Source organism: Gorilla gorilla, chromosome 11 (assembly GCF_029281585.2).
Source record: "Gorilla gorilla gorilla isolate KB3781 chromosome 11, NHGRI_mGorGor1-v2.1_pri, whole genome shotgun sequence".
Classification (NCBI taxonomy): Eukaryota; Metazoa; Chordata; class Mammalia; order Primates; family Hominidae; genus Gorilla; species Gorilla gorilla.
In genome coordinates, this window is record NC_073235.2 from 43,465,901 (window position 1) to 43,492,348 (window position 26,448).

A 26,448-nucleotide genomic window follows, 5' to 3' on the forward strand; every position below is an offset into this window, starting at 1 on the left:
TCATGAGTAGATTTTAGGGGATTTATAAAAGCCCAGAAATTATACATGATGCTTTTTATTGATGTGCATTTTTTTCCCTGTGTCAGAAAGTTAGAGGTTTTCTTGACTCTCAAGGTGGCCTTCAAGAGGAATGCCAAGACCTCACATTTCTCTGAGTGTTTCTTTATCTCCCATCCTGTGTACCTTGCATTGATATGGTAGCTTAGATGGCACTCCATTTTGCTTATGCTTTATATTAATTACATCAGATTGAACCCAGTGGAAAAAGGAACAACCATCAGCTCCTTTTGATTAAAAAATAAATAAATAGGTCAGGCGCAGTGGCTCACACCTGTACTTCCAGCACTTTGGGAGGCCAAGGCAGGCAGATCACCTGAAGTCAGAGTTCGAGACCAGCCTGGCTAACATGGTGAAGCCCCATCTCTACTAAATATACAAAAATTAGCTAGGTGTGGTGGCTCATGCCTGTGATCCCAGCTACTTGGGAGGCTGAGGCACGAGAATCACTTGAACCCAGGAGGCAGAGATTGCAATGAGCCAAGATGGTGCTACTGCACTCCAGCCTGGCGGACAGAGGGAGACTCTGTCTCACACAAATAAATGGAATTGCCTATTGAAAGCATCTCATGTTACAGAAATGATTAATTTTCCTGTAGTTATGCACATGATAAGTAGCAGAGATGAGATTCAAATCCACATAATTAAACTTTGGAGTCTGCTCAGTTTTATGATTATACCATTTTTAACCTCTTGTATGGTTTTTTTCATATAAAAACTCAAGAACAAAAATAGAATTCATTCATATAATAATCGAAAAGCATTTATAAAGTCATTAATTTTTATATTTAAATCATTGGCGTTCAGCCTGTTTGTTTTCTAATAAAATTTATCATTTATTTTACGCTATTGTAAGATCATGATAAAATTTGTTCTTTTATGAAAAGTTCAATACATTACCAGTTATGTGAGGCAGAGTAGTATTATAACGAGGAAGGCTTTTTTTTTTTTTTTTTTTTGAGATAGATGCTCACTCTGTTGTCCAGGCTGGAGTGCAATGGTGCACTCTTGGCTCACTGCAACCTCTGCCTCCCAGGTTCAAGTGATTCTCCCACCTCAGCCTCCCCAGAAGCTGGGACTACATGCACCCGCCATCATGCCTGGCTATTCATTTATTTTTAGTTTTATTTTTTATTTTATTTATTTATTTATTTGTATTTTTGTAGAGGTGAGGTTTCACCATGTTGTCCAGGCAGGCCTCGAACTCCTGACCTCAGCTGATCTGCCCACCTTGGCCTCTCAAATTTCTGGGATTACAGGCAAGAGTCATTGTGCCCAGTCGGCAGGCATTCTTTTAGGCACTGGGCTAGAGCAAGGAATAAGACAGAGACTTATTCTCAGAGTCTAGAGTGCTCACCATTACACCATGGAACCATGTGTTCAGAGACTTATTCTCATAAAACTTGAACATGAGCAGAGAAGGGAGCATATAGGCTTTTAATAAATAATTATACAAGAAATCAACTAAATTAGTTAAGAAAGTCATAAGTGCTGTGAAGAAAACGGATCAGAGTAATATTATAGATAGTATAACAGAGAATAACAGACTGGTTATGCTGTGATAACAGACCAATACAAAATCACTGCACCTTACACACATATACAACTTAATTATGGCTCATTTTACATATCTATTGTGGATCAGTAGGTGGGCTATCCCTGTGGTGGTCATTCAAAGACCCAAGCTGATGAATAAGAGACCAACTTGAATGTTTGCAGTTGGCAGGCGAGAGGGAAACAAGGGTTCTGGATGGTCTCATATCCGACGCAAAAGGAAGATACATCATTTCTGATCACAATTCATTGAACAAACCTCATCATATAGCGTGGGGCCCCATCTTATCAGTCCCAGTCAACCACAAAGGTCCCAGGAAGTACAACCTTACCATGGGCCCAGAAAAGAGAATAAATAGAAATACATTGTCAATATCAATGATGGCTGCCATCAGGAATGACTTGGTTATAGGAAAAATATTAAAAAGGGTGATTACAGAAGGTGCCACTTGAGTGAGACCAAAATGACGGGAAAGAGCTAGCCATGAAGATGTTAGGACAAAGAACACACAGAAGGAATAGCAATTGCAAAGACCTAAAAGCAGGAAAGAGCTTAATTTTTACAGAAAAAGAAAAATATATATAATGGTAGTAAGTGAGTAAAAGGAGACCTGAGAGGTAGGTAGGGGTGACTCTTGTAGAGATTTATCAAAAATTATGCTAAGATAAGATAAGCACAATAGGTATCCGTTAGAGATTTTGAAGCAGAGAAATGATGGTGATATAATTTAATTTACATTGCTTAACATTTTTGCGAGCTGCTGTGTGAAAACACGGATTTTACAAGACTTGAGTAGAAGTAGAAAAAACAGATAAATGGGTTTCGGTGGAGTCCAGATGCAAAATGGGAGGCATATTTTTTGCATTTGAAAAGATTTCAGAATAGTGATTATTCAAATAAGTAGGCTATGTAGGCAGTTACAAACAATGTCTTAAATGCTCTGATAAGAGAGAATGCCAGGAGAACACACAGAGGGGAAGGCTGTCCTGGACTTGGGGATTTCATACTAGGCATCTCTATGACAGAAAATTAATCAGAGTGTTCTGGGTCAGAATTAAGAGTCAGGCAGAGGAAAAAATTAAATGGAACAAAAGATTTTCTGCACAAAGCCAGCAGTATTAATAAAATTTTGTGTAATGTGTGAGCAGAAGAGGGGAGAAAGAGAAAGCTAGGTTGGTGGGCAAGGCCTAGATCTTGAAAGATCTTGTGTGTTGTGCTGAATGTCTTGGATATAACCTTATAGGCATTTGGGAACCACAGAAAGACTACAGCTAGATTCTGATGTAATCAGACTTGCAGTTTATGTAGATCACTTTGAGACCATTTAAACAATAAACAGAATAAAATCTCCAAGAACCTTCACATTTATAAGGGTTTTATGTATATGCATCTGTTTTATCTGCTTGCACACTTAAAGTTTATACCACAGTCATATAGACTCACACACACACACACACACACACACACACAGAGTTTTACTTCCCACTTCTCATTCTACTTCCTTACTATAAATTAAAAATATCTCAAACCCATTTCTCAATATCTGTTAGGTTTGGGTGGGTGTTGATGTTTAGGAATGCTGCCATCTTCTGCCAGAAAACAGAAAAAAGTCATGAGGTTTTATTATCTCTTGACCTTCCTGCCAAATTTGAAATCCGCTTCTGTTAACTGTTGTTGATTTTCCTCCAGATGGAGAGCTACATCCCTCTGAAGAACCTATGATGACCATTCCAGCTTGAGTTCCAAGCCGGTATGGTTCCCCAGAGTCCCAGTTTCTTAAGCTTCAGGGCTTGGCACACAATCTATCTTTGTAATAGATAGCTGTTGGGCTTGTCCCAACAGACTGTTAAAATGATGACTATTTATATGTATATGTGCATGCTGTTTTGCTGTTATGTTTTCATGTTGCTGATGCCAGTTATATTTTTAACTAATACAATTTTATTGTATTTTTGCCCCGAAGCTATTTAAACCAAGCATACAATTTGGGGACTCTGATAAATAAGTAAATACAGAGCCCTGAAGGAAATGTGGCAACTGCTAGTAGAATTTATTCCAATATTTAAATGAATTCACTGTGACTAAATATTTATAGTTAGAAGACTAGCAACTGTACAGTGACAGAAAAAAAAAACTGTTTTCCTCCTAATGTTAAAAAAATGAAAATTAGTATTGCAAAAATCATAAATATAAGTATTTTTATTCAGAATATACTTTCTGGTATATAAAAATTGTTAAAGCCCCCTTAGAAAATAGCCAAGAATGATGCTGCAAATACAATGGAATATTTAAATTGTGAGGCCAATCTGAGGGAGAAGTCTTTTTCTTTTTCGATTATTTTAATGGAGTTTACACCTTTAACTTGTCATTCATTGTAAAGTGCTTTGAAAATTAAAAAGCACTGTATATTGGATGTGCATAGAGCTCCCCGTTATAATCACCATGTGTCAGTCCTTGCTCTGTTCTTAGCTTTTCTGTGAATCACTATGTATTAATAATTCCTGCACCTAAGGCAGCCTTTTGCTTCAGATTTCTTCTCCAGCCCTGACACTACTTAGAAGCTGGTCTGGCAGCACATCCATAGCCTCATTCTGTTAACCAACAGAATGTGGACATACCTTTGTCTGTTCCTGTCTGAGGGGAACCTTAATATCCCCCTAAGGAGTTTAGCCTGCCCTCAGTTTCTAGAGATCCTCAGCAGACAGATGCTTATTAAAAGCCACCTCCCAGACTTTGGGCTAACTGGTTTGTGTTGGGATTGGTGATTGTCCTGCTCTTTTCTATGTAATGTGGGATAAACTCCCTAGGGGATGCTGCCTACCTAATGTATGATCTCTGCTGTGAACTAACAATGCAATCAAGCCTAAGTCTTTCTTCTTAAATCAACTAGTCCTTATCCCATTGGACCTTCATGACTGCCTATAGGTCATCTGGATTCACCATATTTCTTGGTTTATTATTCACATGTCACTTCCCTACCTTTAACCTCACACACATGTCCAGAATGTGGTTTTTGTGTTTTCCCTTTAATTTCAACAAACTCCTTTTACCTCCTTATATGTAGTCACCACTGGAGATTATCCTGATAAGATATTGGATGAAACCATCAAAATTCGTCATGAGTACATAGACTTTAGGACTTAATGATAAGTGAAAAAAAATACAAGATTTCAAGACTTTATATAGGTTTACTGTCTGAGTCAGTTAGAAAAGTTTAATAGAAGGGAATGGAAAATAATGTGTGGATAACTAGGCAGAAGTTAAATTATCTTTAGTGTTCAAAACAGACATTCAAAGAATAAGTCGAAACGGAAGTTTCAATGTAGAGTTCTAAATATCACCCAAGTTAAAGTACTATCGAAGCAAAATCTACATAAAACATTGATTTAGTTAATTACAATTTTATGTTTTGACATCCAGAACACCATGAACATTTCATTTAAAATATAAGTATCAGAAGAATGATGAACTCTTACATTATCTAAATATAAGTGGATAGACGCATTAATCCGCTGAATTGGCTATGTAAAGTAATTGAGAAATCAAGTTTCCCATTCACTGTTTGTATTAACCAATCAACTTAACAGATATGTTAGTTATCAAATATTAAGTAAAAGAAATTGCAATGTGGATAGGCTACATTTGGAAATTACTGTTTGGTTTACCAGTGTGCTTAGTGGTAGCAAATATTTTCTAGGAAAAAACTGAACAAAAGATATTATTTAATTTGAACTTTAAAAATGATGTCAAACATTTTGTAGAAAGAATGTGCATAAGCACATACTTATGAGATATCTCTGTGAGGGAGGGATGGAGAATATAATTTAAAAATTGTTAATAATTTATTTATTCTTACTTCATCCCCTTCTTCTCCCTTTTGCCTTTGTCCAATGCATTTCATATTCTATAATATATGGGTGTAGGATTATTCGAGATTACAGATCTTTATAATACATCTCCTTGTGCTCTAAATGAGGGGTCAGCAAGCTGCAACCTGCAAACTAATTCCAGTCTACCACCTGTTTGTGTAAATAAAGTTTTATTGGAACCCTGACACACTCATTTGTTGACATATTGTCTAGGGTTTCTTCCATGCTACAACAGCAGCTTTGAGTAGTTGCAACAGGCAAAGCCTAAAATATTTACTGTCTAATCCTTTACAGAATAGGTTTGCCCACCCTTGTTCTAAACTATTCTAAATATTGTTTGTGATTCACAGAACATGATAATCAAGTATATACATATCAACAATAACAACCCAGGCACAGTGGCTAATTCCCTTAATTCCAGTGCTTTGGGAGGCTGAAGTAGGAGGATCACTTGAAGTCAGGAGTTTGAGACCAGCCTAGGCAATATGGTGAGACTCTGTCTCTATAATTTTTTTTTTTTTCTTAACTAGCAGGGCATGGTGGCATGCACCTGTAGTCCCAGCTACTCAGGAGGCTGAGAGGGGAGGACTGCTTGAGTTCAGTTTTAGGTTTCAGTGAGCTGTGATTGTGCCAGTACACTCAATCCTGGGTGAAAGAGTGAGACACTCTCTCTCTCTCTCTATACACACACACACACATATGTGTATATATATACACACATACACATATACATATACACATATATATGTATATATATTCTGATACCAGAATGTTACAGAGTATTAAATGCACAGAATATTGTATTAACTTATATGGATGCTTTTAGGCATCAAAGTCATTCATAAAAAGATTTTGGATGTATATAATGGCAATACATTTTCTTTAGGTAGCCATGCATGCACAAATGCCCACCTAGACTTCAAATAAATATCCTAACAAAAAGTGAATGATCTGTTCAGTATAGTGCAGGAAAATAATATCTAAATGCAAATTCAGTTGAAGCTTCATATAAATAAGAAAACAAATGCTGACAGGTCAAATAGGTTCTAAAGGAAGCCAAATACCAACTACTTCTCAAAGAAAAGGCAGCACTTTATCCCATTGCTTATTTCTTTATTATCACAAAAGCATGGACATGTCTCATTACTGAGGAATGAAGTCATTATTTTTTAGGTTATTCATGTTTTTTGTCTCCATGTTGTTTATTTTTTGCTGAATGCCTGAAATCCTACAGTTTTAATAGTCATTAATCATAACTTGAGAATAGGGAAACAGAATCTAAAGACTAAGGAAATTAATTGACTTTTTTCATTTTTTAAGCTCTGCTAAAAAAGCAGGACAACAGGGTGAGGTTCTTCATTAAAATTAGGTCTTTACGCTATTAATTATATCTTTAACAAAACAAGGGATGTTACTCTGATGTCAAAGTGCATAATAATTGTCTTACTAAAAAAGCTAAATTTATCCAGAAATACAGGTGAACCCAATGCTAATTTTCTGCATAGTAAAAATAAAGATAATTGGCTTCTTTTTTCTATTCTTATGAACCATGTTCTAATATTTTATTTTTTAAATTACAGTTACTGGTTTTAATTTTCATGATAAGCACATTGTTAGAAATAGGCTTTGTTATTAAGTGATTCAAAAGCCTTGAGTTGTCTTTACTTTTGATATAAAGACATCAGTTGGTTTCAGTATTAAGGTTAAAATGACCTTTAAAGCGTTATTTTGTCTTGGAAAACAAAAAGAGGTTTCCTATGGATAAAATCCATTAATAATTAACATTGTTTATATATCTCAGTGGTATTATATTCTAAGGAAAATAAATCAATCTGTGAGAGAATAAAGTTGAGCCAGACAATTTGTATTTCATTGAAAATAGATATTATACTTCTCTAAAATTAGAACTTAAGTTTTACTTTAATTGTATTTTGTGAGAAAATAATGCATAGTTTTATTAAAAGTAAATAGTCAAAAAAATCAGGACAGAAGAACATATGATTTTGCTGAGTCTATAACACATAATTTGGGAATTCCCCTAAATTCAAAGCCAGTGCTTTACTCTCAATAAAATTTAGTTACTGAAAAATAACAGCAGTTGTTTTTGCACTATGTGTTTGTCTTGGTAAATATGAATTGAATGAGGATCATAGAAAGACAGCAGAATAGAAAGCAACAGGAATACATCTCTCCACCCAGACAACAATTGCACTAGCAGGATCTTTCTAATGCAAACTATTTTGGAACTCAAGTCTATTGAACCCTTGCAACTTCCAGGGTAAGGCTTAGATGGTAAATTGTAGTTAATTTAGGTTAGTTTCAGCTCTTAGCACAGTCACACCTATGAATCCCTCAGACCCCCGTTCTATGGCAAACAATCAGGCCTGTATTCCTGGAGCAGCTTGCACACAGCTTGTGTGATCCAGAGTAGACAGACAGGATCTGCCCTCCAAATTCTGGGATCCGTGCTTTGATTACTGACTGTTGTCACTGATCGCAAAGGTGCAAAGAGGTGGTGGCCATTGTCATTGCACCTCTCTCCATCGTTACAAGTCCCTCCATTTCTAGCTGAAGTGGCTTCCAGGGAATTTTAAGAGCCAGTGCCCACTTTCTTTCATTTCATTTTACTCAGTTCCCCTTTTGGGAGCTAGATATAAAAGACTAGGACGTTCAAACACAACCACTTATACAAATGAAATTAGAAAGTTACTGTGTATACCAAGGGAAAGTCACAGGCTAAGAAAGACCTGAAAAGACCTTAAGTTTATATCCCAGGGTAATCTGTGGCACAGAGATAACCTACAGCAATTTAAGGGGAAGAATCTGATTTCCAGAGTTATCACATTATTAGATTCAAATTTCTAGTTTTCAACAACAAAAACAAAAATCACAAGGCATGCAAAGAAGGGTATATTATTCAAAGGCCCATTCAAAGAAAACAAAATAAACCAATGAAAAGTATCTCTGACAAAGATCTAATGGTAGATGGACTAGACAAAGAATTTAAAACAACTGGCTTAAAGATGCATAAAAAAGTCAAAGAAGATGTGGAGAAAGTCAAGAAACAATGGATGAACAAATGAAATACCAAAAGATACTTTGATATCTTTAAAGAGATAAGCCTAAAAAGAAAATGAAAAGCCTTTGGAGATGAAAAGTACAATAACTAAAATGAAAAATTCACTAAAGAGATTCAAAGGCAGATTTGAGCTGGAAGAAGAAAAAACAGGCAAATTTGAAGATAGGACAATGGGACTTACTGATCTGAGGAAAAGAGGGAAAAAAATCAAAGAAAACTGAACACAGTATAAGAGACTTGCAGGGCACCATGAAGAAGAGCAATATATAAATTTTCCAGAAGAAGGAGGAAGGGAGCGAGAATATCTAAAGAAAACTTTAAAGTTTGATGAAATACACGAATATATACATCCAAGAAGCTCAACCATCCCCAAGTGGGATAAATTCAAAGAAATCTACACCAGCACACATTATAAGCAAACTATCTAAAGAAAAAGAGAAAATCTTGAAAGCGGCAAGTGAGAAGATACTCATCACATATGAGAGATCCTCAGTATGATTATCAACAGATTTTTCATTGGAAGCTTGGATGGCAGTGTGGGCTGATATGTATATCCAAGTTTCTGGTGAGAAATCTGCTGATACACACACACACACACACACATATATATATATATATACACACACTATATATATATATGTGTGATATGTTAAGTGTATGTATACACACACACATATACATACATATACCTATATATATGCATATCAGCTTAGACTGATTCTGTGTGTATATGTGTGTGTGTGTGTGTGTGTAAATTCAAAGTGTCAAAAGAAAAAAAAAACTTGCCTGGGCGTGGTGGCTCATGCCTGCAATCCTGGCACTTTGAGAGGCAGTGATGGGCAGATCACTTGAGGTCAAGGGTTCAAGACCAGCCTGGTCAACATGGTAAAACCCCGTCTCTACTAAAAATACAAAATTTAGCCAGGTATGGTGTCATACATTTGTAATCTCAGCTACTTTGGAGGCTGAGGCAGGCAGATTGCTTGAACCTGGGAGGTGGAGGTTGCAGTGAGCTGAGATTGTGCCACTGCACTCCAGCCTGGTTGACAGAGGGAGACTCCGTCTCAAAATAAATAAATAAATAAATAAATAAATAAATAAAAAAGAAAAGAAAAGGAAGAAAACAAACAAAATCCTGTCATCCAAGAATCCTGTATTTGGCAAAACTGCCCTTCAAAATTGAAGGTGAAATTAAGACCTTCCCAGATGAACTAAAGCTTAGGGAGTTCCTTACCACTAGACCTTTCCTGCAAGAAATACTCAAGGGAGTTCTCTGGTGAAATGAAAGGAAAATAGAGAGTAACCTTAAGGTGTATAAAGGAATAAAAATCACAAGAAGGGTAAATATGTGGGCAATTACAAAGTCTAGTCTTATTTTAACAGTGATTTGTTCTATACTTCTTGTTTCCTACATGATTTAAAAGACTAACTTTGAAAAAAATATTATTCTAAAAGCTAGCATTATTGTACCTTTTGTTTGCAAATCACATTTTGTTTTCTACACAATTTAAAAGATTAATGCGTTTTTTAAAAAATTATTAGTTTATGTTTCAGACATACAATGTATTAGGTTGGTACAAAAGTAATTGTGTTTTCTGCCATTAAAAGTAATGGTAAAAACCGCCAATTACTTTTGCACCAACCTAATATAAGGCTGTGATTTTGTGACATCAATAACTGAAAGGAGTGGAGACAGGGATATAAAGAAGCAGAGTTTTTGTATGTTATTGAAGTTAAACTGCTTTAAATATAAATTAGAGTGTTATAACTTTAGGATGTTAAATGTAATCCCATGATAACCACAAAGATAATAAGCTATAGAATATACACAAAAGCAAATGAGAAATAAATTTAAACATTTCATCACAAAATGCCAACTAAACATAAAAGGGCAGTAATGCAGGAATTGAGGAACAAAAAGTACTAAAGGGTACACAGGAAACAATTGGTAAAATGACAGAAGCCCCTCCTGATCATTCAAGACTTAAAGGAAGGAAATACGGACATATGCTACAGTATGGAAGAAACTTGGTGACATTGTGCTGAGTAAAATAAATCAGTCACAAACAAAAACAAATACTGTAGGATTCCACTTATATTAGATACTTAGAGTTATAAAAAGCATAGGCACAAAAAGTAGAACGGTGGTTTCTGGGAACTAGAGATAAGGAAGAATAGGTAATTATTGTTTAATGGGTAGAGTTACAGTTTTGCGAGATGACAAGATTTCTAGATATGAAGGAGTGTTGATGCTTGTACAACAATATGAATGTACTTAATACCACTGAAATGTGCAATTAAAATCTTTAAGATGGTAAATTTTGTGCTATGAGTATTTTAGAACAATTAAAACAATGTTCTCATGAAAGAAACAGAAGAGGTGACTGAGTCAGTATTTGTATTTATGTACAGTATTTACTGGTATCTTGTTTTCTATGTGATAAGGATTCAAGTATGGTGCTAAAGATTGTGGGTTAGCTGAGATAGAGTATGATATTGATTGGAAGTCATAATATATTGGTTTTAATTTCCTTTCTCTCTATGCCTAAATATCTAATCTCAGTTTTCCATTAAAAATCAAGTTTTGATAGCCACGCTGCTTTGAGTGGATTCAACCTCTGTTGGTAGGACATTGTTTGTTTTTTTTTGGTACATAGTATTGTCAGCACTACCTTGATTTTCCACAAAGAACACAGCACGATTGTTTGAAGCCAGAATCTCCCCCAAAAATGTCCTTATGGTTCAAAAGTCACTGTCTCAATCAACATCTCTAACGCAGGATGCAATCAGCTCCTTCCAGGAAGCAGCATAAATGTTCTTGTTACCATTATATACTTATAAGGATAAGATTTTAGCTTGCTGAGACCTTTTCCTCATCTACACAATAAAATAACTGAACTAAATGATCTTAATTTTCTCCCAGCTTCCTATTTTTTTTAACGTATGAGATAAAACTTTTATGAAAGACAAATATGGTCTTTGTGTGAACTGAATAGTGTGAGAATGTCCACAACTATTGCAATGAAAAAGTCCTAGAATCTATTTTATCAAGGTGAATTATGAAAAGTAAAGGAGAATAAAAACAAAAAAGACAGACAGACAGACTTATTGTAACTATTTAATATAAGGGCCTAGATCCCTTCCAGTGCTCTTTGTGTAATTTCATTACAGTGATCTGTAGTAAGTAGAAATGCCTTTCTTTTGTCATCTTTAATTGAAATTGAGTATGCAATTGAGAGCAAGGTAGCACTTACTGGGGGTTCATTTAAATGTTAGTTCACAGAAAGTTAGGGGAAAAAAGAGATTATATTCTATAGCTGCAGAGACAGGTGACTGGATATAGGAATAAAGAGCAGTCAGTCTTTGGAACTTCAGCTGCATAATCTTGGGAAAATATCTAAACCTCCCTGAATAGTAGTACTTACTGTGAGGATTAAATGAAGTAACAAATATAAAATGTCGGACAATTAGTGGGTCACTAACATACATTAACTCCCTTTTCTTCCCCTATATTATCAACAGTATCTTCTCACGGGCATTTATTGCTAAATGATATATACAGAAAAATTAAAAATTTTTCTATCTTTCGGAAATTCACTATTTATTGGGCAAAGGGGACATAAGCAAAAGAAATAAACAATAACAAAAGATATGGAAGACAGCCTATCAGTTTTATTTTATTGAATCCTGACTGAAATTTCCAGTATTTATTGAATAAATGAAAATGATTACATTGTACTAAGAAAATGTACAAACTCGATTGATATGATTAGTCTTGTATATTATCATAACACTAAACTCTATGATCTGGGGGTAAGATAAAGAAAGAGAAAAAAAGTACTACAAGGGATGGATTCTGAGAGTCTAATCAAATTTTGTGTCCAAGAAATACTCTTTTATTCAACATTTACTGTGCATTCACAGTATCAAATATCATGCTTAACTGTTAAAGTACAAACACAAGATAAACTTAATTTAGTTTTCTTCTTAGATCTGAGAACAAGAAATTAGTAAGGAAAATGAATGAATGCATGAATGAGTAAATGAAGAAAAAGCCAAAGGAGAAGTTTCCGAAGCAGAAGCAAAGATAAACAGTTAAAACAGAAGAATAAGAGCATGTGTGAGCATGTATATTAATAATATTACACAATTAGTTGCCTAATGGATTTAGAAACTTGTTAAAGATTTATAACATTTATAAATATATAATAAATTTATAATATAAAATATTATAAATATATATTTATAATAAATTTATAATATAAAATATTATAAATATATATTTATAATAAATTTATAATATAAAATATTATAAATATATATTTATAATAAATTTATAATATAAAATATTATAAATATATATTTATAATAAATTTATAATATAAAATATTATAAATATATATTTATAATAAATTTATAATATAAAATTATATTATAAATATATATTTATAATAAATTTATAATATAAAATTATATTATAAATATATATTTATAATAAATTTATAATATAAAATTATATTATAAATATATATTTATAATAAATTTAAATTGTAGGTCAATACATACTTTTATATTTGCATTTAAAGTGTATTTACTATGTAAATAAGATATCACATATGACCCAGCATTACTCTGAGTGTTCACTTAATACAACAGGCAATAAATATTCCCTTTTCAGATAGCCTAAAAGAAGGTATTAAAGAACAATGACAATAAACCAGAACAATGACAATAAACCAGGGTCAGATGTCCCCTCAACATGAAAATCCAAACATTTAAGGAATATTTGAGTTACTTTTAGCTGCAATTAGAAAATACAGGTAAAATTTTTTTAGGAAAAACATGTTTCTTTCTTTATCAAGGACATGCTGAATTATTTGGTGTAATTTTTTTTTTTTTTTTTTTTGAGACAGTGTCTCAATCTGTCACCCAGGCTGGAGTGCAGTGGTGCAATTTCAGTTCACTGCAACCTCCACCTCCCAGGTTCAAACGATTCTCATGCCTCAGCCTCCAGAGTAGCTGAGACTACAGCTGTGCCACCATGGCTAGCTAATTTTTGTATTTTTTGGTAGAGACAGGATTTCACCATGTTGGCCATGCTAGTCTCTAACTCCTGACCTCAAGTGATCTGTCTGCTTCAGCTTCCCAAAATGCCGTGATTACAGGGGTGAGCCACCACACCCAGCCTATTTGGTGTAAATTGTTACAAACATTTCTGAATAGAAACTTACCTGCGGAAATAGCTATCTAAAGATACTGAACAATTTTTTATATGTTTATTTCAAAAATGGCTTATTCCAGGGGTGAAATATAGTTGAGATTTCCCTAAAAAAGTGTAGTGAAAGTTTACATAACTCAAACGAATTAAACTGTCAACAATGAGATGAGATTAATTTTATATTTGATATTTAATAGGTGCGATGTATATCCAGACTCTCCTTATTTTACTATTCTGGCCAGAGAGTTAATGACTTATAAGAAAAGACTGAAGTTTCATGATAACTTTATTCTTCATGTCCTTATAGGTAAATCATCCTTTTCACAAGAACCTTGCAATACATAAATATAAATGGTCAGACCTGGGCTTTAGAGGAAGTTCCCTCATACCAAATTCTGTAGGGACCCAGCCTTACTTATTTTTCCATTGAGACAGACTGCTCACCAAGTCTATCACTGATGGGCATTTGGGTTTATTCCATGTCTTTGCTATTGTGAATAGTGCTGCAATGAACATACATGTGTATGTATCATTATAATAGAATGATTTATAATCCTTTGGGTATATACTCAGTATTGGGATTGCAGGGTCAAATGGTATTTCTGGTTCTAGGTCTTTGAGGAATCGCCACAGTGTCTTCCACAATGTTTGAACTAATTTACATTCCCATCAACAGTTTAAAAGTGTTCCTATTTCTCCATAGCCTTGCTAACACCTGTTTCTTGACTTTTTAAGTGATCACCATTCTGACTGGCATGAGATGGTATCTCATTGTGGTTTTGATTTGTATTTCTCTAATGATCAGTGATGTCAACATTTTTTTCAAATATTTGAAACAGTGTTTTCTGAAGACACATCTTCCTTGTCTATAAGAAGTTTGGAAATGAGAAAAAGAAACAGCATGACATTAAGAGAAAAAAAAGTGGGTATAAATTAATCTAGGAGAAACTATTCATTTATACTTTCCCATGTATTAACCATATTGATGATGAAAAATGGATCATCACTATAGAACTCCTTTTTGAAGAAAATGGTAAAGAGGAGAACAAGACATCTGACTAGACCCAGCCAAGATACTCTTCTTCCATGGAGAGGAAACAAAATATTGAGTAAACTATCACATTTCAAGGAGATCTCTTGAGAGAAAACACTGAAAGTCAATACGGGCAACACAGGTACCATGGGTGAAGAAGGAGGACATTGGAAGGCCTGTTCAAAGTTGCAGGATGTGAGGACTGGTCCCCAGAAACCAAACCAGACCTAAGGAAGGGAGCATAACTGTGTACACATTGAAATACGAAAGACATGAGAGCAACTATGTAAAAGCCTACCTGCTAGCCCTTATTCTTACATACCATCTACTGGATTGAGCCTGAATTATCCCACAAAACAAAAACATACTGCTTCAACATGTGATACCAGTGAAACCTACCATGGGAACCTTCTACAACCAAGTAACTCATACAGAACCTTGGCCCTCTGAAAGCACCTGCAAATGAAGCCAATTGACTATACACAACATACATGTAAGTTAAACCTTTGAGGGAAAAGAGAATATAAAAACAAAAAAGTCCCATCCAAATGACAGCAAATTCATGAAGAAAAAGAAGCACCAGCTCCATCAGATAACGAGGAATCAGTTCAAGAACTCTAGCAATTCAAAGAGACAGAGTGTTTCATCATCTCCAAAGGAACACACTAGTTTTCTAGCAATGAACACTAACCAAATGACAATGTCTAAAATGACAGACATAGAATTCAGAAACTGGATGGCAAGGAAACTCAATGAGATCCAAAACAATGTTAAAATCCAATCCAGTGAAACAAGAATAATGATTCAAGATTTGAAAGATGACAAAGCTATATTAAGAAAGAACCAAAGTGAACTTTTATAAATTGAAAAATGTATGACAGGAATTTCAAAATATAATTGGAAGCCTTAACAACAGACTAGACCAAGAAGAGGAAAGAATTTCAAAGCTCAATGGCCAATTTTTTCAATCAACGCAGTCACACAAAAATAAAGAAAAATAATTAAAATAAAATGAATAAAGCCTCTGAGAAATATGGGATTATGCAAAGTGATCAAACACACAGCTCACTGGCATTCCAGGGAGACAGGAAGATTAAGCAACTTGGAAAACATATTTGAGGATATAGTTCATGAAAATTTCCCCAATCTTACAAGAGAGGTCAACATACAGATACAAGAAATTCAGAGAATTCCTGCAAGATGTATACAAGATGACCATCTTCAAAACACATGGTCATCAGATTTTCCAAGGTCGGCATGAAAAAAAAAAATTTTAAAGGCAGCTAGAGACAAAAGTCATATCACCTTCAAAGTGAATCCTATCAGACAAATGTCAGACTCCTCTGCAGAAACCTTTCAAGCCAAAAGAGATCGTGAGCCTATTTTTACTATTCTTATAAGAAACACCAAGCCAGAATTTCATATCCTGCCAAACTAAGCTTCATAAATGAAGGAGAAATAAATTTTTTTTCCAGAGTAACAATAGCTAAGGGAATTCACTACCACTGGACTGGTCTTATAACAGATGTTTAAGGGAGTTCTAAACATGAAAATAAAAGAATAATACTTGCCACTACAAAAAGATATGTATATAGCCCACAGACCCTATGAAGCAACTACGTAATCAAGAGTACAAAGCAAACTGCTAATAGCACCATGATAGAACCAAAATCTCTTATATCAATATTAACCTTGAATGTAAATAGTCTAAATGCTTCACTTAAAAGACAGAGTGACTAATTGTGTTTAAAACAAAACAAGAACCAACTTTCTGTTGCTTTCAACAGACCCACCTCCCATGTAATGAGACACATAGGTTCAAAGTGAAGGGATGGAGAAAGATCTATCACACAAATGGAAAACGAAAAACAGCAGGGATTGCTATTCTTGTATCAAGTAAAATAGACTTTAAACCAGCAACAGTAAAAAAGGGCAAAGAAGGGCATTACATAATGATAAAGGGTTCAAGTCAACAAAAATACTAACTTTCCTAAATATACATGCACCCAACATTAGGGCACCCAATTACTTCTAGATGTAGGAAAAGACTTAGACAGCTACACAATAATAGTGGGGGACTTCAATGCCCCACTGACAGCATTAGACAGACTGTGAAGGCAGAAAATTAACAAATGAATTCGTTACTCAATTAAATGCAGCACTCAACCCATTAGATTTAATAGACATCTACAGAATACTCCACTCAACAACCAGAATATATATTCTTCTCATCTGCAGTCAAACATAATCTAAGATCAACCACAAGCTCAGTCATAAGCAAGTCTCAATAAATTTTTAAAAAATCAAAATCATACCAAGCATCTTCTAAAACTATAGTGAAATAGAAATAGAAATCAATAGCCAGAGGAACTCTCAAAACCACCCAATTACATGGAAACTAAACAACTTGCTTCTAAATGACTAGTGTGTAAACAACAAAGTGAAGGCAGATATTTAAAAACTTCTTTGAAACAGATGAAAAATAGAGATACGGCATACTAAAACCTCTGGGATTTGACAAAAGTAGTCTTAAGAGGAAAGTTTATAGTACTAAACATCTACATCAGGAAGATAGAAAGATCTCAAATTAACAATCTAACATGGCACATAAGGAACTAGAAAATCAAGAACAAATCAATCCGAAGGCTAGCAAAAGAAAAATAATTAAAAATCAGAGCAGAACTAAAAGAAATTTAGACTCCCAAAATACCATACAAAGGATCAGTGAAAGGAAATGTTGGTTCCTTGAAAGAATAAACAAGATCAATAGGCCACTAAACTAATGAAGAACAAAAGAGAGAAGATCCAAATAAGCACAACCCCAGAGGACAATGGTGACATTACAACTGATCCCATAGAAATGCAAAAGCTTCTCAGCGACTATTACGAACACCTCTGTGTGTACAAACTAGAAAATCTAGAGGAAATGGATAAATTCTTGGAAACACACAACTTCCTAGATTAAATCAGAAAGAATTTGAAACCTTGAACAGACCAGTAACCAGTTCTGAAGCTGAATCAATAATAAATACCTTACCAGGCAAAAGGGTCCCAGACCAGATGGATTCACAGTCAAATTCCACCTGACCTACCAAGAAGAACAGGTACCAATCCTACTGAAGCTATTCCAAAAAACTGCAGAGGAGGGACTCCTTTGTAATTGATTCTACAAAAGCAGTATTATCCTGATACCAAAAATCAGATGCAATGAAAAAAGAAAATTACAGCATAATATTCCTAATGAACACAGACACAAAACTCCTCAACAAATTACTAGCAAACTGAATCTAGTAGCACATTAAAATGTTAATCCATCGTGATCAGTAGGCTTTATTCCTGGGATGCAAGTTTGGTTCAACATACTCAAATCAATAAATGTGAACCACCACATAAACAGAATTAAAATAGAAACCATATGATCATCTCAATAGATGCAGAAAAAGCCTTTGATAAAATCCAACATCCTTTCATGATAAAACCTTCAACATACTAAGCAACAAAGGAATATTTGTGAAAATAATAAGAGCTGTCTATGACAAACCCACAGTCAACATCATACTGAACAGGCAAAACCTGCAACCATTTCCCCTAAGGATTGGAACAGGATGAGGATTTCTAATCTCACCACTTCTATTTAACATCGTACTGGAATCCCCAGAGAGAGCAATCAGTTAATAGAATGAAATAAAAGGCATCCAAATAGGAAATGAAACAGTCACATTATCTGTCTTAACTGATGATATGATTTTATCTAGAACCCCTAAGCCAAAAGGCAACTAGCCCAGATAAGTTACTTCAGTAAAATTTCAGGATACAAAAGCAACATACAAACATTAGTAGCATTTTTATACACTAATAGCATTCAAGCTGAGAGATAAATCAAGAATGCAATCCCATTTACAATAGCTACAAAAATAAAATATCCAGGAATACATCTAACCAAGAAGATGCTGAAAGAAATTAGAGATGACACAAACAAATAAAAAATCATTTCATGCTCATGGATTGCAAGAATCAACATTATTAAAATGTTCATACTGCACATAACAATCCACAGATTCAACAGCATTCCTATCAAAACACCAGCATCAATTTTCACAGAATTAGAAAACCATTCTAAAATTCATATAGAAAATAATTCCAAATAGCCAAAGCAACCCTAAGCAAAAAGAATATAGCTAGAGGCATCAGATTATCCAACTTCAAACTATACTACAAGGCTACGGTAGCCCAAACAGCATGATAATGGTACAAAAATAGATACACAGATCAACGGAACAGAATAAAGAATTCAGAAATAAAGCTACACACCTACAGCTGACTGATCTTCAACAAAGTCAACAAAAATAAGCAATGAGGAAAGGACTCCGTATTCAATAAATGGCGTTGGGAGCACTGGCTAACCATACGCAGAAGAATGAAATTGTAGCCCTATTACTATACACAAAAATAAAAAATAAAAACTCAAGACAGCTTAAAGACTTAAATGTAAAACTTCAAACTATAAAAATCCTAGAAGAAAACCTAGGAAGTACTCTTCTAGATATTGGCATAGGCAAGTAATTTATGACTAAGTCCTCTAAAGCAATTGCAACAAAAGATATTTATAAGTGAGACCTAATTAAACTAAAGACCATTTGTCAAGCAAAATAAACTGCCAACAGAGTAAACAGACAACCTGCAGAATGGGGGCAAGTCTTTGCAAACTATACATCTGACAAGGAACTAATAGCCAGAATTTACAAAGAACTGAAAGAAATCAATAAGAAAAAAACAAGTTCATTAGAAAGTAGGCCAAAGACATGAACAGACACTTCTCAGAAAGAAGACATACAAGTGGCCAGGAAACATATGAAAAAATGCTCCACTAATAATCAGAGAAATGCAAATCAAAACCACAATGAAATAACATCTCACACCAATCAGAATGGCTGTCATTAAAAAGTCAAAAAATAACAGATGTTGGTGAGACTGTGGAGAAAAGGGAACACACAGACGCTGTTGGTAGAAATGTAAATTAGTTCAGCCCCTGTGGAAAGAAATTTGGACATTTTTCAAAGGAGTAAAAACAGGGCCAGGGGCAGTGGCTCACATTTGTAATCTCAGCACTTTGAGAGGCTGAGGTGGATGGATCACCTGAAGTCAGGAGTTTGAGACCAGCCTGGCCAACATGGTGAAAACCCATCTCTACTAAATATACAAAAATTAGCTGGGTGTGGTGGCTCACGCCTGTAGTCCCAAACTACTCGGGAGGCTGAGGCATGAGAGTTGCGTGAACCCAGGAGGTGGAGGTTGCAGTGAGCTGAGATCATGCCACTGCACTCCAGCTTGGGCAACAGAGTGATACTCAGTCTCAAACAAAAACAACAACAACAACAGAACTATCATTTGACCCAGCAATCTCATTACTCGGTATACACCAAAAGGAAAATAAATCATTCTACCAAAAAGACACCCATACTTGTATGTTTATCACTGCACTACTCACAGTGGCAAAGACATGTAATCAACTTAGGTTGATTCAGTGGTGAATTGGATAAAGGAAATGTGATACATGTATACCATGGAATACTATGCAACCACAAAAAGGAACAAATTATGTCATTTACAGCAACATGAATGCATCTGGAGGCCATAATCCTAAGTGAATTAACACAGAAACAGAAAACCATATATTAGATGTTCTTACTTGTAAGTGGGAGCTAAACCTTTGGTACACGTGACCATAAAGATGGGAACAATAGAGTCTCCAAAATGGAGAGAAGGAATGTGAGCAAGGGCTGAAACACTTCCTATTCGGTGCTATGTTCACTATCTGGGTGACAGAATTAATAGAAGTCCAAACCTCAGCATCATGCAAAATATTCTTACAATAAACCTGCAAAAGTACCCTCTGAATCTATTATAAAAATAAAATTTAACAAAAATAAATTCTTTTTGAAAGTGATTTTAGAGAGAATACATATTGAACTTAAATTTAGAAATTTTCTGAAACGAAGATTATATATGGAATGTTCCATTTCCCAGTTTCTCCTCCTCCTTTACTATTAAAAGTCAATTTAAGTGTATTTCTACCCTTTTGAAAACAATTTGAGTTGAGAGAAATTGCACCACATGCTCTGCTTATCCATGCAGTGTAAAGCAAAGTGCTGAGCAATTATATGGTGGATTTGATCAGTTTTGACAGCCAGTCTTGAAACTCAAGCCAGAATCCCCTGCTCTTTCTTCCACAGCAGGTTTAGGGACTGAATTATATGACTAATCAAAGCGAATTTCTGCTTTACTTTGGCAATGGCTCACAAATTCTGCACGTGCAAATGACTTTGCTGATCAGCTTTAACAATCTGTGTCATCATTTTACAACTTCTATACCAGAATATACAATCAAAAGAATAATGAAGAGAAATATTTAAGTTCCACTTGAAATCCTTTGAATTGTCTTTTACCAAAGTCATCCTAGAATGTTAACTTTTCACAATTCCTCCACCTTGTATTCACCATGTAGAATATTTGATTAGGGAATCCTAGTAAAATGTGTAATCTGATCAATACAAATTAGTTCAAGAACTCTCTTCATTCTTTGCTTGAAACATGTCAAGGAGTCATGTGGACTAACTGGATCATTTCCATAATTATACAAGAAATATACGCCATTCACATTGACAGTATACCCATACAGTAATCTACTAGTGAAATTGAGGTGCTCTAAATAAGGCCATTAACATTAAATAGCCACTGCTTCTACAATAGTGAAACCTGAGATACTATCTACAGAGCCTACAAAGGGGTGTGCCACTAAATTTGGACACTCATGAGGGAAAAGCAATCTTTTAAAAATTTCATAATATGTAATGATCGTTTAAACTTAGTGATAAATACACATACAAGAGAGAGATGTGATCTCACATCTGAGATGACAATAAATTAACTTTAGGGCAATTTAGATTTCATGGCACATTATGGAGTAGTGTTAGCAGACTACAGACGCACACCCCATGAGGAGCCTTAAAAGACATCTGTGAGGAAGGAAAAATACTGTTTATATTTAAAATGTTATATAATGATGAAATGTCGACCACTCTTAGATGAATGTTTCAAATATTGGCAAAAAAAGAAAAACTTTACATACACTTTTTCTTTTTTCACTCAATATTAATGATAGGCAAAAAGTTCTAGCTCATATATACTCATGCAACAACTAAATAGAGAAATGGACACAATAATGAGCTAGAGGTAGAGAGAAGAGTGAGGTCTTGAACTTATTACATAATGGAGAATGAGAGATAATATTAAATGGTAGCTTCATTGATAATGCATTCTTCTGATTTTGAAGCAAAATTGAATTCAAATATGCTCATGTTAAATCTTATAGGATGTCAGAAATAATTTCTTCGTTTCTGTTTTCATTATAATTTCTACGATGTCCATTGCCAGAGAACGACAGGAATCATGTCAAGACCATCAACCATGAGAACTTGTGTTTCACTGCCTCAGGGCCTATAGGCCATTGTTTAGCCATATTTGGATCTTTACTATGACTCTTATAATCCAAGTTCTCCAGGTAAAATAAAAAATCACACAATATGTATTTTAATACATCACTCAGGGAATCCGCAGAACAGCTGGGCTTTTTAAAAACCTAGTATTGTAGATAATTTAATAACCACTGTTTTAAGAAGTTACAGTTTAAAGAGAAAGAGGGGAAACAAAAGACAAAAGGAATCTATGTGGGAGAAAACAATTTAGAAACTGTCTATCTTATAGGTTGACAAATATTGCAGAAGATAAACATATCTGTGTAAAACACTTTGAAAATGCTTCCTTTTGCTCATGGAGTATATGATTCCCCTACCCCTCCACACTAAATAAATTACTTTGTTGCTTGTTTGTTTGTGCTGATATTTAAACTGAGCAGATGCCATATGTTTTCATCCTTTTATTTATTCTTTAGTCCTCAATAAATATTTGTGAGATAAATGAAATAAATAACATCTTTCAGTCTCTTAGCAGAAAAAATTCTGTTAAAATGCTACTAATTGTATGATTGCTTGACAGTCTAATGATTTTTTTCTGTGAGATTTCCAACATGACTTTTAAATTATTGATATGCTCTATGACTGATCAAATTTTGCAAAGTAAGCCAGGCGAATGACAGGGTTATCATCCCCATGGATATGCTGAGAGCCATGGTCATAATCTCCTTCCTTTCTTAGCTTGTACTCTAGAAAGTCAGTCAGTTGGAAATACATCCTCATTTAATCAGGGATTATTTCAAACCTCATGTAAACAAATTTTGTATGGAAATAAAAGTAAAATTATTCCTTTCTTTTTTTTTTTTTCATTTTTTCTTTTTCACTGTTGAAATAGTTTTAGGGTTTGGATGAGAATAAAGAGAGTAAGTAGCCCGGGCGCGGTGGCTCACACCTGTAATCCCAGCACTTTGGGAGGCCGAGGCAGGCAGATCACGAAGTCAGGAGATCGAGACCATCCTGGCTAATATGGTGAAACCCCGTCCCTACTAAAAATACAAAAAATTAGCCGGGCATGGTGGCAGGTGCCTGTAGTCCCAGCTACTTGGAGGATGAGGCAGGAGAATGACATAAGCCCAGGAGGCGGAGCTTGCAGTGAGCTGAGATCGTGCCACTGCACTCCAGCCTGGGTGACGGAGTGAGACCCCGTCTCAAAAAAAAAAAAAAAAAGAAAAAAAGCAGTAAGTAAAGCATTGAGTAAATGTAGGAAACAAAGACCACAGAAGGCATAAAGGAATAAGGAGGTATTGAGAGGAGAAACCAAAGGGAAAAAGCAAAGAGGGAAAGGAAAGAGATAGCAAATGATTTTACACAGTTCCACATGTATATTTTTGCCTAATAAGCAATTTCTTTGTTATACAATATTCTCTCTGTAATACCCTAAGTATTATTATGCATCAACTTTTAAAATGAGATTTCATTAATTTATAAAATTACTAACCTTCTTTAGTACAATTGATCTGGGCTTCATCACTGAAGTCCCCACAGTCATTGTCACCATCACAGGCCCAGTGGCCTGGGATGCATCTGCCACTGGAACATCTGAACTGATTGTCAAAGCAAGAGTGAACACAGCCCACCTCATCACTCCCGTCCCCACAGTCGTCATCTGGAAAGAAACATCAACATGAGGCAGTGAAATCTGAACCATGAAGAAAATTTTTCTTATGAAATATCTAACTGTTTTTTGTTGTTGTTGTTGTTGTTTTTTGAGACAGAGTCTTGCTCTGTCACCCAACCTGTAGTGCAGTGGCGCGATCTCGGCTCACTGCAACTTTCACCTCCTGGGGCTCAAATGATACTCCCGCTCCAGCCTCCCAAGTAAGTGGGACCACAGACATATGTCACCACACCCAGCTAATTTGTTTTGTATTTCTTTAGTAAAGACGGGGTTTCGCCATGTGTTGCCAGGCTGGTATCAAACTCTTGGCCTCAAGCAATCCACCCTCCTCGGCCTCCCAAAATACTGGGGTTATAGACGTGAGCCACTGTGCCCGGCCCTTTTATTTATTTATTTATTTCCTATATAAAGTTGTTTTTTTTTTTTGAAAAATGAATGATAATTGAATCAGTGGAACAACATTGCTGATAAACAGTGGAAGAATTATTTTCATCTTCATATTGCTTCTCCTTTGATTTAATATCAACTGCTAAACTGAGAGAAAAAAATCCTTGACTTTGGATTTTGAAGCTTAATTTCTATTCCACACAGAAAAAACTAACCACTGACTGAATTCATCTATGCACCACGAAACAAGGAGGCAATGGTGACTGTAGGAATTTCATGAAATGATACAACCAATAATATAATTATTGTGGAAGATTATTACTTAAACCGATAGTTCTCATGCCCCATAGTTTATAATTCTATCTTCAATATGCTCCCTTTTTCCCCATTCTCCAACATGAGAACCCACTCTTTACCCCTCCTCCTTGGCTCCTCTGTATATATTTGTACTTGGAAACTGTTGCACAGTATCATTAGAAATGATTTATATTCTTTATTAACAACCATTTCGGGAGGGAGGGGAGAGAGCTGTGAAGTAAAATTAGATCAAATTAAAATAAATGGCTGGGAATGCATTGATTCCTATATAATTCATTTACCTGTATTTGGCATAATTTAGCATAGTAATACAATTGAATATGAGAAAAAAATACCATTTGAACATAAGAGGAAACTGACAGAGTTGAGACTATCTGGGTAATTTCATAACAATGTATAAGCTTCTCCTCCTGAGGTTACACGCATGTTTTATGGAACCCGAGATGTCCAGGTTATTTTCTCAATTGTCCACTTTACTACATGTTTGTAGAATTAGACTATGTCCAACATAACATTTGAAAACAAATCTCTATCACAGACCCATGGGGCAAATATTGAGTTCCCTTATCTTTAATGCTAATTCCCACTGATGTGCTAGCTGCCCGCTCACCACTTGTCTTAGCCGTTTTTCTTGGCTCTGCAAGATTCCCCTGCAAAGTACCTCTGAAGAAAGCCAGGCAGTCCAGACCGCCAAGCCCCCGATCAAATTAGTGCTATACAGTGAGCATTTGGTACTTGCCAGAGTCGCAGTGCCATTTGCTGCTAATGCATCTTCCACTTTTGCATACGAATTGTGTTAGTGGCTCACAAGTTGGGAATTCTGTGAAAGATACAAAAATGTCCAAAAGGTAACATGTTATTGACTGTGCATGACATAATTCGTATCACCTGATAATGTGATCAGAACTCCTTCCCTGTTCTCTACAAAGGCACAGAGGAAATGGCAGATAAACAAATACAGTGACTATAACTTCTTGAGGACATAGGACACGCATACTTTTAATATACTTTAAATGAGTGCTTTCCAGTGACTGAAAGCCTAGGAGAATTATTTTATGAAGGATCATTTGGATTCATTATATTGCTAGAAAAATGAATAGATGTCAACTCCATGCACCAAGGGACTCAACATTCACTCAGTGGATAACAGCTATTGGAGCTGTACACTCTGGAGCTGCAAAGTAATGTGTTTATGCTTTAATAGTGGAAGGCCTTTTCTGAATACAGAGAGCCAAAGATGAAAAGTCAGATCTCACTCTGCCTCTGAAAGATGTTAACATTATATGGTGAAAGTTAAAAAAAAATAAACACAATAAAATCATTTAGGTAAGCCAGTATCACCTAGTTACAAAGAAAAGTATGAAATCTTAGTCTACGAAAAAGAAAAAAACAACAAAAAAAACCACAAAAAACTGAAAAAAAAAGCAAAGAATTAGATTTCAAGATGAATTTTACATAATTAAATCAAGAGACCTCCTTACTAACCTTTAGATAATTATAACAGAAAGGCATAGAATTAGCATAGAAAAAGAGTTTGAAAAAGAGATAATTAGCCAATTTGAATATCAATAAATCTAAAAGACAACACTGTCATAATAAAATCTGATAACCAAGGTGAATAGCCAAAAAAGGGGGGTAACAGTAGTCAGAGAAAAATATAATTGCTGAACACTTTATCCAAGGAATTTAGAATTGCTTACTAATATGTCCCAGGAGAAAGTTTTATTTTCTTATTTTCTCTAATTCATACATGGTGAAAGTTATTCACCTAGAGTTTATTTA

The 26,448-nt window shown here is 34.9% G+C and overlaps 1 protein-coding gene across 2 annotated transcripts in view; it reads right to left on the reverse strand.

Moving 5' to 3' along the window:
* The window catches only part of LRP1B (LDL receptor related protein 1B), a 1,892,531-nt gene that overhangs the window by 691,559 nt on the left and 1,174,524 nt on the right, over positions 1-26,448 (reverse strand). For both annotated transcript variants that reach the window (XM_031008804.3, XM_055380092.2), the window contains exons 19-20: positions 25,406-25,486; positions 23,782-23,949 (exon numbers count right to left, since the gene is read on the reverse strand). In XM_031008804.3, the coding sequence (XP_030864664.2) occupies positions 23,782-23,949; positions 25,406-25,486 (249 nt within the window). The remainder of the gene's footprint in view (positions 1-23,781; positions 23,950-25,405; positions 25,487-26,448) is intronic.